This window comes from Melopsittacus undulatus, chromosome Z, assembly GCF_012275295.1.
Source record: "Melopsittacus undulatus isolate bMelUnd1 chromosome Z, bMelUnd1.mat.Z, whole genome shotgun sequence".
In the NCBI taxonomy this organism is placed as follows: Eukaryota; Metazoa; Chordata; class Aves; order Psittaciformes; family Psittaculidae; genus Melopsittacus; species Melopsittacus undulatus.
This window is the reverse complement of record NC_047557.1, coordinates 29,565,454-29,583,493: the sequence shown is the minus strand read 5'-3', so window position 1 is coordinate 29,583,493 and position 18,040 is coordinate 29,565,454. Positions and strand designations below refer to the sequence as shown.

At 37.9% G+C, this 18,040-nt stretch overlaps 1 protein-coding gene across 1 annotated transcript in view; it reads right to left on the bottom strand.

Moving 5' to 3' along the window:
* Positions 1 to 18,040, bottom strand: part of JAK2 (Janus kinase 2) — a 54,958-nt gene continuing 36,918 nt past the window's right edge. The window contains exons 19-24 of the mRNA XM_031054217.2: positions 17,530 to 17,719; positions 16,487 to 16,611; positions 10,376 to 10,548; positions 8,490 to 8,607; positions 6,660 to 6,773; positions 1 to 4,734 (exon numbers count right to left, since the gene is read on the bottom strand). Coding sequence (XP_030910077.1) covers positions 4,627 to 4,734; positions 6,660 to 6,773; positions 8,490 to 8,607; positions 10,376 to 10,548; positions 16,487 to 16,611; positions 17,530 to 17,719 — 828 coding nt within the window. The 3' untranslated portion in view covers positions 1 to 4,626. The remainder of the gene's footprint in view (positions 4,735 to 6,659; positions 6,774 to 8,489; positions 8,608 to 10,375; positions 10,549 to 16,486; positions 16,612 to 17,529; positions 17,720 to 18,040) is intronic.

Genomic DNA, 18,040 nt, shown 5'->3' with positions numbered 1-18,040 from the left:
TCAAGGTAAGTGGTGATAATTTTAATGTAAAATTACAGGGAAGACACATGAAAAGACAATGAAGGAATGCAAATCAAGAACTGGTTTCATAAGTTTGTGTTAGAAATGCTCAAGAACTGTAGTCTGTAACAGGTGATCTGCTAGTGGTCCCTGTCTTACAGACCTGCTACTCTCTAAATATGGACAGTAAAAGGATGTGCTTCTTCTTTCCAAAGTAATTATCTTAAAGACAAAAACTCGGAAATACCCCAGTCCTACTGTTCTGTAGCACCCAATATACTGCCTTCACTTTGGTACATGGAAGTTCCTTTCAAAAGATAAACCCCACATACGGTTGTTTTGGGAAGGTCATGTATTTGTATGTCATGTATTCTACCCCTTTAAACAAACCAGCTGTCTTCAGTAGAGATTTAAACACCAGTAACTATTTTTAGGTATGATGTAAAAGAACATCTTGGCAGGCATTTGCCATTCATTGTGTTTAGTTATTTTATTTTCACTATCCAAACTCAAAACAAATGCACAGTTAAGTTTCAGGTATCAATACACAGTTTCCTAAAAAACCACCCTTTTCATGTTCTCTTCCATAAACACTGTGCTTAAACTTTCGCAGCGCAACCATAAGTAGTAGAGGGTTTCTTCTTTCCCCGCACCCCCCTCCCTAAAAGGACTTCCTACTTATATATAATGTATTGTAAACGTCTGAATCAAAAAGCAAAATTCAGAAGAACATTTCTTAGCCAAACAACTTTTCAGAATTGCTGTCTGGCATGGCACAACCTTAAGCAGTTTTTTTTGGTATAGTAATTATTGTATTTTTCACTTGGGTTAGGTCTCTGTTAGCATTATATCTTTAAGGCAGACAATACACAATTCAGAAATACGTTAGTGCACATTTTGCATGGTATGGCATTTCCAGTAGACATCAGTTTTTCATAATTCACTGTGCATTTTACATTCCAGAAAGCTCTTCAATGTTGAACATCAGCCTTTTTCCATCATTCTTCTTATTCTTCTATGCTTCTACTTTTGCTCACAGAACACTTATCCTCCAGGTACCTGTGATCACACATTCCTTAGAATCTTGCCTTCTTTACACAAGAGTTACATTACTTCATATGGTACCACTTCTTCCCATAGATTTCAAGGCAGTTGGTCAACATCTCAAGTAAATGCAACAACTAAAAACTTAATTTCAGGCTGGAGGGTGGGTGGGAAGCAGGGTGCGGAGAGGGGAGTGAGGGAGGAGAACCCTATATTTTTACAGTTACATTCATCTGTACATTTAGTAACAATTATCTCAACTGGAAGCTTTTAATCAATACTAGGACTTGACAACAAGAATGTGGGATTCTCTTCCTGAAAATTCATTCTTTGTCTGGCTTATCACATGACTGTTGCAAGATTGTACAATCTATTTTAAAACACATTTTTAAGCTTCATGTATTTATATTGATAGAGAACAAACCAATGTTACACTAAACAATACTTGTTTGCAGATATTTTGTGAGATCTAGAATAATACAGGATATATTGTGCACTTAGAGAAAAATTCTTTCACTTCAAATACAAGTGCAAAGCGGTAGTTCATATTTTAATTCTACATCATAGCAGCAGCCATGTATGCATAAACCAGCACATTTTACCAAAAAAAAAATCACAGCACTTTGAGAAGCATGATTACACTAAAGTATGACAAATGCAATGCCAAATGAAGAAAGTATTTAAAAGAAAGATCTGAGTCTGTTAATACAAAGACTATATAAAGATACAACATTATTCAACACTACTGCAGATCTATCTGAGAGCTTTCAAAATGCAGTGCTTTTTGGTGGTGTGGGGTTTCTTTGGGTTGGTTTTTTTTTGTTTTTTTTTTTTTTTTTTAACAAGGGTTACTACAATTTGCAATAGCAAATTCAGCAAAATCACTGCATTAACATCCCAAAGAGTTTTTTGAGAACACCATTTTGTCTCCTCCAGGACCTAAAATTGACCCTGCAGATGATCACACATCTCCCCAGTGTCCTAAGCACTACTTGGTCCTATTTACCCAGCTAAAAATACTCATACCAAATGAATCAAGCCCTTTGCACTAACAGGCTTGTAATAAAAGACTGTATGCTCCTGACCAACAGCAAGAAATTATAATGCAGTGTGAAAATATGGCTTTCTCTAAAAAATATAAAGTATTAAAGCAAAAAAAAAAAATTCCACAAAACACTTTAAAATGATCCTTGAGTTCATCACTATATTTATACAATCAAATAAACTATGTAATCAGTCTTACTATAGTAGAACAAGAAAAGGACTTTTTATTCACTTTAAAAATAGCAGACTGGAAGATTTCTTCATTGGATTACATGAGCTTCCCTGAGATTTTTACATAAATTATATTTAGTCTACTATATATTGGAAACCAGTTAGCTACTGAGTGTCATACACTGCGAATTTTACATAATTCCTGCATATATTATCCAGCTAAAATGCTGTTTCAATGCTTTAAAGCTTCATCTTCTTTTGTTACAAAAAACATGTACTTACAACTGAGACTACAAATGCAAAGACATTTTTTGCACAAAATTTAAAATCCTCAAAGCAATATACAGAAATGGAGAAAACAGATGTTACACTGAAGAAAGCACTTCAAAGTTCTTTGCAGCTTAAAAACTAATCACTAAATTAGTTTTTAAAATTGTCTATGCAAGTGCTTGCTGGCAAGAAAACGAACAGAAATATTGTTAAACAGAATGGGCAGCATTCTGTATTTAGTAATCTCCCATATTATAAAATAGTAATTTTGTATGAGTAATTGTGGGAAAGAAACATCATAGTGGTACAAAACATTGCTATACTGGCACTGTGTTACACTAGTACGGATTTTTATTAATTTTTTTTAAAGTTGAGGTACTTAAATTTCTGACAAGACGGATGTAGTTAATCACACATCTTAAGGAGGACCCACAGTGAAAGTTACTATGTTTCACTGGTTAACTGCCACAAATCGTATAAGTGAACACTTCATTTTTAAATACAAATCTAGGTATCAGGTCAGTTTGCTTTGCTAAGTTGCATATCCCCTTAATTGAACTTCTTTTGGCAAAAGTCCAAGAAAAACAAGCACTGTACTTTGCAAACAATTATGCTTGAGAATAAGTAAAACTAACAGCAACAACAACAACGAGATTACTTGAATTAAAAATAAAACCTGCAACTTCACTGCTCTGAGATATGAGATTATCCCCAAATTTTATGCCTGGAGGCAAAACCAAACAGTTGTCCACAAATTTTTGTTAGACTTATTTCAAAAGCTGTATTACACAGCATAAGTAATCTGTTCAAGGTAGCTCTGATCTCCTTCCAGTTCTCACTAACTGGGCTCATGTCCTTGCCTTCCTCCGAGTATGAAGAAATTGCACTTGTAATTTCAAATACTTGCATTTTGGGTATTACCAGGGAAAGAAAAAGGAGGTGACTTGGGCCACTTCATTACAAAATAGACTTGATGTGGTTGTGACTGGCCGTTCAGATACTGAGCCTTAAGCATTCTAGTTTTTTGTACTGGAGGGAAGGTGTGACTGACTAACAGCAAAGTGACAACTGTGAAATTGAGGGCATTTTCTAGATTTTTCATTCTGCTGTAAAAAAGGTCCCAATTTACAGATACGTTTACAACTGCATGAAAATTACAAGACTGGGAAGAATGAAAGAGCAGCATTTAAAAACAGTATCTAGCTTTTTCAGAAACTGAAGATACTGCCTTGTATAAAATGGCTTCATTTCTATTTGTCATCACTGTATGTCCAGTTTTACGAAGGGAATCTAATACTCAACTGAGGAAAAGAACACTAAGAAAAACTGGATAACATGTTTAGTTTTTTTCATTTTAAATTAAAATTTTCACGAGTGAACAGAATTTCTGGCTCTCCAAATTAGGAATAATTTATTCCGTTCCCCTCAAAATACTTACAGTACATCACCCAGCCTAGTGTATCTCTTGCATATATTGCTGGCTGATAACTCATTCAGACATGCACATTAAAAGTTTGTGGGTTACACAACCACTTCTGTTTTATTATATAGAGAAGCCATTTCTGCATCAAAAATGAAAAAAATAGTAAAACTGTATTAACAAACACAAGACCTTGTGCAACACACAAAACAGGGTACACAAGACCTTGTGCAACACACAAAACAGGGTACCAAGTCACTATACATCCAGTCTGAAAAGACTTTTCTAGTAGTCTTTTCTGTGCATCTCCATTTCAGCAAGGAAATATAATGGGCTCTTCACCTTGTAATCTCACCATATTTTAAGTCACCTCTTTTTTTTTCATTGCCAAGTAAGGCAAATAATGGTATTTTAGACTGACCATATATTAGATTCTTTTACTTAGAAAAATAATTTCTCTCTCCCCATTGAGAATTTCAACATGTTCTCATAGTAACATCCTGATAAAGAAAACCAGCAGGATTCCTCACTATGCAGATTAAGATAGGAACTTTGCCACACAGATTTTACATTCACCTAAGATGAGATACACGTCATGCATATGCCAATTATACACAGCAGACCAAATATGTTTTGTTCTGCATTCCAACACATCATCTGAAGGAGGGACAGTCTTCTCATCCACCCATGCTGTCCCTTATGTGATCCACTCGTTGAGCAAGATCCCTAAAGGTGGGTCGCTGGGTAACATTGTTGTTCCAGCATTCTTTCATGATGGCATAAATCTGGAGAAAAAACAAAGAAAATCAGTAGTAGGTAAACAGATGCTACAAATAGTTGTTACTCTGAACTGGTCCAAATACCATACAACTTAACTTTATGCTTCCAAGCAACAAGGTAGCACAAGAGTGTGCCTGAAGTCTTGCTACACCTCTCAGTTTACCTGCTTGATCCCAATGACAGCAAGAAGTGAGGATAGCAAGCTCTGCAAAAGCCTTTATTATAACAGGAGATTTTAAAAAAAAAAGTATGGAAATTCACTCAGCTAGATTCTGAAATTTTTAAGACATCTGTTATTTTGATGAGTCTTTACCTTCTTGCTTGCTCTTATTTTTTGGAAAGCTCAAGAATGTTTAAAATTACAAACGCTTTACCAGTCTGACCGAAAATCAAATTAACAAAGACAGCAGTTAGAAGTTAAGCTTCCCCTGCAACAATAACATACACTTCTTTGAGTCAGAATATTAAATTCTCAATTACTCTTCATGTATAATTGGAAAGAAGCCAGAAAACTTCTTATATTTCCAACAACTTTTTACGCGTTGCTTAAGAGCAATCTGCACAGCTCACTGCAAAAAAAGGTAGCATCAGTTCCTTTTTTTTTTTTCCCCAGCAGATCTGAAACTTCTGCATTGACCAAGCTGCTTTAGATCCAAGTCTCAAGCAGCTTGTAAACTACAGACATCTGGAAGATTTAGTATCTGTGATGACTGGCCTTTCAGAATGAATTTGGAAGAGCGGTTTCTAACAAAAGAGAAATTTCCATCTTGCTTTGGTATATGAAGAAATGTCAGATATTGGAACCTTTGCATTAGTTTGCTTAGTTTCCGTAACACAGATTATGTATTATCTTTTATATATGACATTCAGGTTATCTACAAAAAGCCAGACCTTTACAGTTCAACAACTCTGGTACTCATAATGCAAGAAAGGTTACTTCAGAGATTTCTTCCCCTGTGGCTTCCCTGCTTCATCTGTACTACTCTCTTCTCTGCTAGACCACTTGCCCTGATCTCTCCTCTGTCTCTAGTTTTGCATGGGTTATTTCTTGTCCAGTGTGCTTGATTCCAAAGGGATGCAGCAACAGATCTGAGATGGAAGTTGCACATGTTAAAAAGCGTAACTATTTTAATTACATTCTTTCTGTACTGATTCACCTGCCCAGCCCTAAAAGGTTTAAGTCCATCTGAAGTGCACCTGTTCTGACTTAGAAGTAGCATGAAAAGTGTTTTTTAGAACATTTGGAGTGATAGCAAAACCAAAAGAACACTTAATTAATTTGTGTGCTCCGAGGATGGCTTTGCATACATATACAGTTCTGTATCTGTGATGAACATGAATACAGATCTGAAGGTCCTGAACACAGAAAATTGCTCTTGGCTGAGAATGCTTGCCAGTGTCTAAGACACATGATAAACATGGGTATTCCTGTGCTTGAGGAAGGAAGAGCAAGATGACAAAAATAATCAAGATAGGGAGTTATTTAAATGTTGGAATTAGATATGGAGAAACTTATGTAGATATTAAGACAATTCTGGTAAATGTTACAGACTTCTGCAGAATCCATAGTTCACAGCTTTGAGCAAGAACTTAACGAAACAAGTTCTGTACACAAATCTCATTGCCACAATAAATTTGTATTTATAAAATAAAAGCCCAAGTGCTTCAGTACAGCAGTCATAATAGTCCTACTTCATATATTTAGAAAGATTACATTCTAGGCTCCTGAAGGAATGCAATCTGAAGGATCAGGAGAAAAATGTAATTATAGTAATCGTGCAACTGATAAAGTAATAGCACAGTCATTCTGCTTGCATAAATACTTCAGTAATCTAAGCAGAACTCACAATAGAGTTTGCACTTTTGGGGTACTCACCCTGAGTGAACACATTTCAGGCTACTGTAACATATTAATACAATAATACTTCACCTCATCAGGGCATCCATCTGGTCTTGGTAGTCGTCCATTATTCTTCAAAAGCTCTATCAAATGAAATACAATCATCTGCCCTTGTTTATCATTGCCAATCATGCGCATGAATTCCTGAAACACAAGGTTTTAAAAATAAATAATTTTTAAGGAAAAAAAAAGATGCTGCTATACTCTTACTGAGCAAAAATTCTTTATAAGAAGAGTTTCTAATAGTGGAGTCGTATATAACAATGACAAAATTTTGGATTTCAAGTCCAGAGAATGTATTTTGTGTGCATGTGGATAAAAATAGGATGATACATATACAGTATGAACCTGTAAGTAAAAAATTTTAAAAAATGTTGATCATCACCTGATGATTAACCAGTTTTAACAGGATAAACCTCACAGCTAATCCTGAAGAGCTTCCTGAAGTATTAAACCAAGATCTTGATCCTTGGAAAAATCACAGTGAAACAGAAAACAAGTCATACCATACTGATATATTAAAAAAGATTAACCAGTAACTAGAGGCCAGAAACAATAACATAATTAAAACAGAGATAAAATTTTGCTATCCAAAAATCAACATAACCCAAAAAGTAGATTAAAATCTCAGATTGCCAGACATTAGAAGTACTATTAACTGAAAATAATTTCTAAGCAGGACACACAGGAATTATTTTTCCTCCAATGCTAAATAAATGTCTTTAACGATCCTTTGCATGAAAATGTGAAACGGATGTGGTTAGAATGTGCAAATGGCTAAAGTTAGGGAAACGATGTATAATTATGAAGACTACAAAAGCTAAGAGAGTGTCACTGCTAATCGGCAGAATTAATTTTTCTTGATACATACCAGCAAGATAACCAACCTGATGAAGTGGTGGATGCACATGCAGAATTGATTTATTCAAAGTATATTTCACCCAAGCCCGTGACTTACTCTACCATTTGGTTTTTTGTTTTTTTTTTTTCATTTTACCACTTCAGGTATCTGCAGTGTTTACATTATTATGCAGGAGGAGCTGCCCCTACCTTGGGAATTCTTCTTGATAGCTTAGTTATTGAACTGAATTATTGCGAGGTCCAGTGAGATCAATTAAGAGATCTTCCAAATGTATTTTTGCCTGTCGTCACTCTTCAGCTCTTAAAACTACACCTGCCAGGACTGAGACACTGGCCAAGGGTAAGGACAGCTCAGGCATGTATATAAGCCTCAATATCCTCTGTTGTGTCTGCTAGATATAAAATTGTGAATCTGGTTTTCAATTTGGAGAACTGTTGTTTGGTGTACAACTAGCATTTTTCTCCATCAACTGCAAATTTGTCTTTAAAGGTGCCTGCCAACAGATTGCAAAAAGCCACTCTCTTTCTTGAACTTCAATAACTTGCTAACTTTGGGTTCTGGTAACAAAACAAAACAACTTTAAGTTATCTTATTTAAATCACCATAATGTTTACATATTTGTTTGGCTTAGCCTTAGGTTTGGAGTAGCATTAGGAATACATGTCATGTTGCAATGAAACAGTTGCATCTGGGACTACTCTCCACAAAAAATAAGAGAAGTCTATAAAGATTTTTTTTTCCAAATAGTCAGCATTTACAGGATGGATAAGTTCTGCATAGATAATCGAATAATTTTCAATCTCCTTTCCCTCTTATGGCTTGATACTAATACATTTTAGCATGTTGTTGCTTCTGGTTGGATGATGCTTCATAAACATTAAGGTATCTCCAGAAAATGATCAGTAAATATCAACCTATTTAGGTATAGGAACAATCTATATATTTTTTTAAAAATAAACAGACAAAAAACTTCTGAGAACCATTAACTAAGTACTTACAGCTGGTGGGCTCTTGCTCTTGTCAATGTATGTGAAGAGTTCATACAATACGACACCAAAACTCCACACATCTGAGGCCACAGAAAATTTGCTTTCTGTCAGAGATTCTGGAGCATACCTACAACACATGGAAATATTGACTGTTCTATACAACATGTTTCTTCTCGGTTTTGAAGGTATTTCTTTTTTTTCATGAAAAACTGTTCTTTGTTCACAGACATTAGCACATTCTCATTTTATTCCACTACGTTCATAAGTAACTGTTCTTTTAGTAATAGTTAACTGGCATTGAAAACATAAACCACCTTAAACACACACAGTTAGTGATAACTGTATCCAAATTCGCTTTTCTTCCAACAAAGCTGCAGATATTTTTTTTTATCCGTAGTGCATGTAAACAAGATTTTGATGTGATAAGGCCTGGAAAGAAAGTCAATCACAGACTGTAAACATCCTTTCATAATTTTCAGAAGCTACGCAGAATGTTCTTTTCCAAGCACAGCAGAGCTCATTGGAGCATTACTGCATTTTGGAGTAACTCAGGCCTTCTCTGGAAGCTTCATGCTCAAATACAGACATCTACCTGAATATTCAACCCAGCATCTTGTCCTTGCTAATTACAGGAATTGTCCTGAGTTCACCTGTAGCAGTTATTTTTCTGCCTAATAGCTGGTGCTATCCTGTGTTTTAGATTTAGTCAGAGAATAATGCTGATAAAACACCAATGTTTCAGTTGTGCTCAGTAGCACTTACCCTGATCAAGGACTTTTCAGTTTCTTGTGCTCTGCCAGTAAGGAACGGCACAAGAAGCCAGGAGAAAGCAGAGACAGGACACCTGATCCAGACTAGCCAAAGAAGTATTCCATACCATAGCAGCCTTCCAGTATTTAAAGGGGGCCTACAGGGTTGCTGGTAAGGGACTATTCATTAGGGACTGTAATGATAGGACAAGGGGTAATGGGTTGAAACTTAAGCAACAGAGGTTGAGATTGGATATAAGGAAGAAATTCTTCACTGTTCGGGTGGTGAGGTACTGGAATGGGTTGCCCAGGGAGGTTGTGAAAGCTCCATCCCTGGCAGTGTTCAAGGCCAGGCTGGATGAAGCCTTGGGTGATATGGTTTAGTGTGAGGTGTCTCTGCCCATGGCAGAAGGGTTGGAAGTAGATGATCTTAAGGTCCTTTCCAACCCTAACTATTCTATGATTCTGAGATTCTATGTTATGCCCAGTATATAAACTGGGGGGAGTTACCTGGAAGGGCTAGATCACTGCTCAGGTCAGGCTGGGTATCAGTCACTTCACTTGTGTTTTCTGAGCTTTCACTTCTTCTCTTGCTGTTTCCTATTATTATTGGTACTCCTTCTATTATCACTATATTTTACTTTATTTCAGGTATTGGACTCTTCTTATCTCAACCTGTGGGGGTTTATAGTCTTCTGATTCTCCTCCCCATTCTGCCCTGGGGAAGAGCAACTGAGTGACTGCATCTTGCTGAGTTACTGGCTGAGTATAAGCCACAACAGGGATTTAACTCCACTTGGTCAACAGAGGGCCTATCCAACAGATCTCAGCTAGAGAATATCAATGGATAGTGTTCAGGGAACCAAAAGGTCCATAATTTTAAAGCATCCTGGGAAACATGCCCTTTAAGATTTCTTTTATCTTTGACTACCTTTCATGTTGCATCTATTTCCTTTCAACATTTGGGTATTTTTTTTGTTGGCTTGTTTGTTTAAGTATGTTGAAAAGCCCCATGCAAGTGACTTTTACAACGCTGGGCAACTGGCCTGAGTTTGTACTTAAAAATTCCACAATATGCAAAACAATTGGCTGCAATAGTAAAAACTGAAAACATGTCACAATTTCATACACCAAAACAAGACTTACCAAAATATAGGGCTTTCACCAGGTTCCTTTACTTTGTAGTATTCTTTGTCTTGTGGCAAGACTTTTGTCAATCCAAAATCTCCAATTTTAACTCTGTTCTCATTCTCCACTAAGATATTCCTTGTTGCTAAATCCCGGTGAACGTATCTTTTTGTACCCAGATACTCCATGCCCTAACAGAAAGTTCACAAACACAACAGGAAAAGAGTTACTTTTACCATTACGTAGTTGCACTTTCCTTTAAGGGGTGAATAAAACTCAAAGTCATTTGGTAACAACTGTTACCAAAATTGGCATGCTTGAACAGTAGTTTTCTCTGAGGAGTTACTTTTTCCAAGTGCAGGGATTTCTCTTACCTGAAGGAAGATAGACTAAACACCTGCCAGAGGCAAGTGCTTTTTCATTACATAGCTGGACAGCTGTTACAGCTCCTTTCTGTAGCCAAATGCAGTTTGCTGGTGACAGAAGGAAAACCAAAATTTGGGCTAAACTACACAATCCAGGGCAGATGAGAAGACTGTCCTATTTACCCATTTTATTTAATCTTTTCTTCAGTCTGTAGTTCTGCTTTCTGAAATTTTACATTATGATTTCCCAAATTTGGAAACTATTCTCTGACAGAATTCCCACCTGTTTCTCTTCCATGTGGGCCATTATTTACCAACAAAGTTATGCTTATTGTTGTATTTCCATGGGTTGCTGTAACAAAGCATTAGTCTGAAGGCATGTGTTCTCTTGCTGCTGCTGATCCCTTTTTACCAACGTATGCAATCCTTTTTGATAACAACTAAACGTGGAAGAAGCCAGTGTGTGTAGTGGTATTACTACAAATCATAACGTCTTGCTTACACAGCAATAAATGGTGCACAGAAGTAGACCCTGCACAATGTTGAGACACTCAAATCATATGAGAGAGGAAATAAAAAGCAAGCTGTCAGTTTCAGAAGAAAGTATCTCACTGTGACAATACAACTGAAAAGTAATAAAATAAAATAAGAGTATTGTTGAACTGAAATTTACGAACATTAACGTTATACTATTAATACTTAAAGATTTTTCTCTCTCTTTCCTTTAAAGTGAGAAGCCTCAGAAATCGTTGACTCCAAAGCCTGACCTTCCCCTCAGACTCTCGCTACCTCGTGGCCCCGCTAGGTGGCATCGCTGACTACTCACATCCCATTCCAAACCCGTTCAAAAATGACACTGATTTTTCATTACCTGCTTATCCACTGCTATCCTAAAAAACACCACACATAGCTTTTTCAAAGTGAGACTCCTGGGTTTCTGATATAACCGGTCTATGTAAATGCTGCAACTTTTTCTTGCTACTACATGCTGTACTGAAAACAAACAGTCCTAAAGTTCCTTCAATGACAGTAATCTTTCTGTTAGCCTGAAAATACCTGTTCTAAGAGAGATATTTATGAAAACATGCAAATTGTAAGTGGAGATCATAATTCCATGGAATTCAGTTTAATTGTGATTAAAGTTGGACTCTGCAGCAAGAACACATGAAGCAGTTTAAGCACTAAGAGATGAAAAAGTGTCTTTTTTTCTTCTTGATTACAGGTTTCTTTCTTAATTCCTATCTTCTCCTATCAGCCAGCACGAACAAAATGCAGGATCAAAAGATAAAAAAAGAATATCCCAAAATCTAGGTGCACAGAGAAGTTAACTGCCTATTGAAGGCGTAACAGGTTTGGCAGTGAAGTGCCTCTTGACTGTAACAGGAACTCTTGCATGGCTAAGGAGAGAGGCACTGATCGTACCAGGGACTCCTGTTCCATGGCTGAGGTGAGAAGCTAGAGTGAGGATAATGAGTCATCCCCCTGAAAGCCTTGGAACACTCCTTCCCTTGAGCACAGCCTGAGTGGAACAGCAGCATTGTTACTGAAGTTTTGAAAGGCAGTTAACTGCCAGATGCACAGAGAAGTAACTTACCATTCTATTGTCAAGATTCTTTGAAGTTAAAGACAGAGTCCAATTGCTTGCCACCAGACAAGCTTGTACTAGTGGCACAAGCTGCACCAGGTCACAGCTACACAGATTTACACCTACAGAAACATCACCACTAGCAAACACTGTTTTTGAAAATGCTGCTTTTCACACTACAAGATATGCACAAAAAAAATTACACCTTTAGGTCAAGAACTGTTTCCTAGTATAGTAGCAAGGAACCAAAACAGAGCAAGCAAGCAAACACATCTTAACCCTCAGGTATTTTCTCTCATACGTTTGAGAGAAAAGCTGCAAGGCAGAAGGAGAAAGATTTTTGATTTAATAACCAAAAATAACAGAGTGACAGAAATGCACAGCAGGAAGAAATATGAGATGCTGAAAGAGCAAACATTGCGGTAGAAGCAAAAACAGCTAAAGGAAAGCGAGAAATATGATCAGCTAAAAGAAGAAGGAAAAACATTCATATCTCATTTTCGTAATATTAGGTATTCATGTTTTTAATTAAATTGTTCTGAAGTAACAGAATACTATGTATTGCTTTGCAGGTTGTACAGCAACAATAATCAAAAGCAGGACACAAACACTAATTCTTAGACTGCTTCCATTAGAAGTGAAGATACTTCTTTAAGATCAAGTCCATTACGAACTTCCCACATTTCCACACTATGCACTAAGCAGAGTGTCTTCACATTTATGTATCTGCAGATGGTGTATTCTATCTCTCTCTTGGTTGGTGCGTGGTACTTAGGAAACAGTCGTCTCAACTGCTATTTTGATTTTTCATTATCATCCTTAAGTCTAGTAATATTTGGATGCTTCTTTTATATGTGTGTAGGTGCACACATACATTAAAATCTTTTTCTTTGTACCCTTTGCATTCAGGTCCTTTCCCATAGTGTCCTGTTATCCTTGCACTGCTGCAAAAGTGAAAATCCAGCCCTCCTATCACAGGCTAAGAAGATCACAGAATGAAACAGGTAAGTGGCTGAATTTGTGTGCTAAAAAACCACCGTTGCATCTTTATTCTACAATAGATTGATGCACTCTCACTGTTATCCTGGCTGGTGCTGTTTGCTTGAAGGAAAGCTGTTTTCAGTGACTTATCAGCACTGATAGTAACAGCTGTTTTGTTGCTGAAGTAGTACTGAGAATTTCTTACGTCTGTTACTGGAGAATGACTTTGAGACACACGTTAGGGGACTTTTTAATCCTCTGAGGAGATGGTCACATAGAATCATAGAATAGCTAGGTTTGGAAAGGACCTTAAGATCATCTACTTCCAACCCCTCTGCCATGGGCAGGGACACCTCACACTAAACCATATCACCCCAGGCTTCATCCAACCTGGCCTTGAACACTGCCAGGGATGGAGCATTCACTACCTCCCCGGGCAACCCATTCCAGTACCTCACCACCCTAACAGTAAAGAATTTCTTCCTTATATCCAATCTAAACCTCTGCTGCTTAAGTTTCAACCTGTTACCCCTTGTTCTGTCACTACAGTCCCTAATGAATAGTCCCTCCCCAGCATCCCTATAGGCTCCCTTCAGATACTGGAAGGCTGCTATGAGGTCTCCTTGCAGCCTTCTCTTCTTCAGGCTGAACAGCCCCAACTTTCTCAGCCTGTCTTCATATGGGAGGTGCTCCAGTCCCCTGATCATCCTCGTGGCCCTCCTCTGGACTTGTGCCAACAGTTCCATGTCCCTTTTATATTGAGGACACCAGAACTGCACACAATGCTCCAAGTGGGGTCGCACAAGAGCAGAGTAGAGGGGCAGGATCACCTCCTTCGACCTGCTGGTCACGCTCCTTTCGATGCAGCCCAGGATACGGTTGGCTTTCTGGGCTGCAAGCACACACTGAAGCTGGCTCATGTTCAGTTTCTCATTGACAAACACCCCCAAGTCCTTCTCTGCAGGGCTGCACTGAATTTCCTTTTTGCCCAACCTGTAGCTGTGCCTGGGATTGCTCTGACCCAGGTGTAGGACCTTGCACTTGTTATGGTTAAACTTCATGAGGTTGGCATCAGCCCACCTCACAAGTGTGTCAAGATCCCTCTGGATGGCATTCCTTCCCTCCAGTGCATCAACCAAACCATACAGCTTGGTGTCATCGGCAAACTTGCTGAGGGCACACTCATGTGCAATCCTTCCTCTCTGTTTAAAGACTAACACTTGTCGAAGACTTGTTAACATTTTCTGTTCCCCAACCTCATGTGCTGGTGCATCTCCCTGCTCACCCTCTGGGCTGCTCTACAACCTCAAGAATTCTCATCAGACCTTAGCTTTTGTGTAATGAGTTGGGCAGTGAAGCACCTCTTGACTGTAACAGGAACTCTTGAATGGCTAAGAAAGGAGGCACTGATTGTGCCAGGGACTCCTGTTCCCTGGCTAAGGTGAGAGACTGGGGATAATTAGTCATCCTTCTGACATCCTTGGAACACTCCTTCCTTTGATCATAGCTTGAGTGGAATGGTAGCATTGTTACTGAAGTTACTGACCCAGGCTGTGTCTAGGTCTGAAATTTACTAATGCTCAAAGCGAATCATCTTCCAACCCTATGAACAGTGGTGTAAGTGAGTGCCCCTGAGCTCTTCCAGACTGCAGCAGGCTGCAACCAGCATCTCCTTCTGGATGGGACACCTCTCAGAGCTCATGGACTCTCCACTTCTGCAATAATCAGAACCTGTCATCAAAAGCTGACAAAGACATCTGGGCTGAAGTCACCCCACTCCTTGAGGCTCAATCCTCACCTGCTGAGGAATGTCAAGACATTTGATATGAATATTTAACTGAATTCTAGGGCAGTTTTTAACCAGCATCCTTACACATCTTTGTGACTGGAAGTGCATGCATGTGTATATAAACTGACATAGCAAGTGTAGTAAATTATATTTACCCACTTTGTAAATGTTAAGATCCACCTTAAAACTTCAGATTGGTGTTAGGTAAAAGCCATCTGTGGTGAATTAATTCACTTGTAACCTTGTCTGCAACTAAGACTAGACCCAGCCACACCTAGGCTCCATCACTTTAGAAAGCAAGCAAGTCTACTCTGAGCTTCGACAGCCTTGCTTCAGTAAAACACATAAATAGGTGAGATCAGCGGCTGAAGTTGCCTGTGGCATCCTTCTGTACATGCTCCAGGTTCAGTAGCCAAAATGTTTACTGAATCAGTCCAGTTTCAAGCAGGGAACTATCAAACTCTATTCACTTCAAAGGAAGTCTGAATTCCTGGAGAAGATCTTAGCTCTGGCAAAGACACTGCTGCCTGATTCTTGTCAGGCCTTTTCTGCAGATCTGCAGAAGGAAAGCTTCTGCTCTGAATGTCGCATAGCAGAATTACCAGCCATCAGAATATCTATGGGCTGCACACACTGAAGAATACTCTTTAAGTCAGCTACTGTTTCCATGTCTTTGATGTGGGGACTGGGGAAAGGAATTTAAAAATATTTCTGGTACATGTCTTGAAGGTGTGAATGTCTTTCCACTGCTGCCTTTTCTCTCTTTTCCCTGCTTCCCCACTTTCTGTTTTTCTTTCCTCAAACAACTGACCATGGAATGAAATCTAAAGTGTCTGTAGTTTCTTGTATCTAAAGAAAAATAACAGAGTAATACTAGGATGGTCATTAAGTCCTCTTTCTGAGGAAATGAGATATCACAGTAAAGACCAGATGTTTGCCTACCTTTTCACAATTTTAAGGATCTTCAGTACCAACCAAAGATACTAGCAAATAATTTATTACAGTTCTGAGCACTTCAATATCAGTTATACTATGTCATGAAGAGTTTGCCTGGATGACCATATTAACTCCTGCAAAACTTTATTTCAGCTCTCGCTAGGGAGAAAATAGGCTTTAATTCTTCTGGGCAAAATATAAGCTAAACAAATGACGAAATAAACAGAAATAAAGGAAGTATATTCTTCCTTAGTCAGCAGATAGGCCAGTCCTGGCATCCTGTATTAAAGATACTCGGAAGTTTGTCCAGTTTTTGAGTACAGGAATGTATACTGCTACTTTTTTTAGGGTTATGTGGTACCAGTAGCCCAACAGTGACACAAAAGATACACCAAGGTTGTTTTGAGACAAATGAGACAAGACCAAAAAGACAAAAATTTGTTAAAAAATGTCAGTCATCTGAAATCTCCTACCTTGCATATCTGAGATGCATACAGCAAAAGCTTCTTATGGTCCAGCCTCTCCTTGTGTTTCTGCAGATAATCTCGTAAACTTCCATATGGTAAATATTCCATAATTAATCTTAGATTCCTACGACCTTTTATAGCAACAACAAAAAATACACTTTATTTTCCTGTCATTTTCCAATTACAAGTTTTGAAATGTACTTATAAATGTCTATGAATAAAATAGAAAATAGTCTTAATACCAAAAAATAATTATATGTACATTATGATGCAATCTTTCATGTATTAGTTAACTGTATTTGTTGAGGAAGTGACAGTTACTTAAACACAGTAATTGGGATATGCTTGATATACACCACGTCACTAATCAAGATCGTTTCATCAGTACTTTAGCTACTACTGCCAAAGCAAAGCAGAAGTGCCACGTGTGTATCTGTGTTTATGTAATTCCTCCTCATTGCTGAGATGAAACTCAGAATGGCAACTGACATCAACTGGTCAGCAATTATACCATCTTTAAAAACAGTCTGATTCTTAACCCAAGATTTTAATATTTACATTAAGAGCCAGGGCAGAACCCATGCCTTCATTCATCAACTTCAAGAGCATCAACAATTTACTCAAACACATCCGCTTCTAAAACTTTCTGTCTAGTCTTTTACCATATAGGCTGTAGGAGAATTGGTAGGAGAATCCACTCCAGGACATTACATGGTGTAAAAAACAAGAACAGTTACAAAATGGCTGCATTTTCTGCACTTAACCTTATATTATTTTCTAGGACAAGTTTCACCCTAAGATAAAGCAATGGTGTAATTAGTCAAAATGCTACTTTCTCTAAATCAATCAAATTATGCAATGAGCTGACTGAATAAAATATCCATCTTGTACTGAGTAGTAGTACACAAGAGTTATTACTTTAATTTGTATTCTGTAAGTCTTGGTAAAGTTGTAACAACTTAGTGACTTTCATAAACACTTGCCTCTCTGAACTTCTAAGTATCGATACTTAAGTGTAGACCTGAAGGTGTATTTAATATAGTACATACCTGCACTGTAGCATACTCCTTTGTATTTAACAATGTTATCATGCTGCAGAGATTTAAGAATTTCAATTTCTCTTTCAAAGTCCCTAAGGTGCTCTTCTGTGCTATGCTGAAGCTTCTTTACAGCCACCACCTCCCCAGTATTATCCTGCAGTGGGTCGTACCGGCACATCTCAACACTGCCGAAATTTCCCTAGATCACAAATGGAGATACTTGAATTAAAAACAAGCCCACTTTCTTAGTCTTTCTTAGTCTTTGTGCATGCTGCCTCAGTCCTCACTGGATGAGCATTCAGGTGACCACAATTAATTATGTGAAATGTCATAAAACCTCCCTGAGACAAAGGAATACAGATCACAGGTAACATTCCTGTTAAGAAACATGTTCAATGAAAGGAAGCGAACAGCATGGAAGGAAACAAGGGGCTGAGGTCCATTTATTTTCCCCTCCTTCTTCAAAGGTTTCCATTTGCACTTCCCAATTGTTAGCTGGCACACTACTTCTGCTGCACCT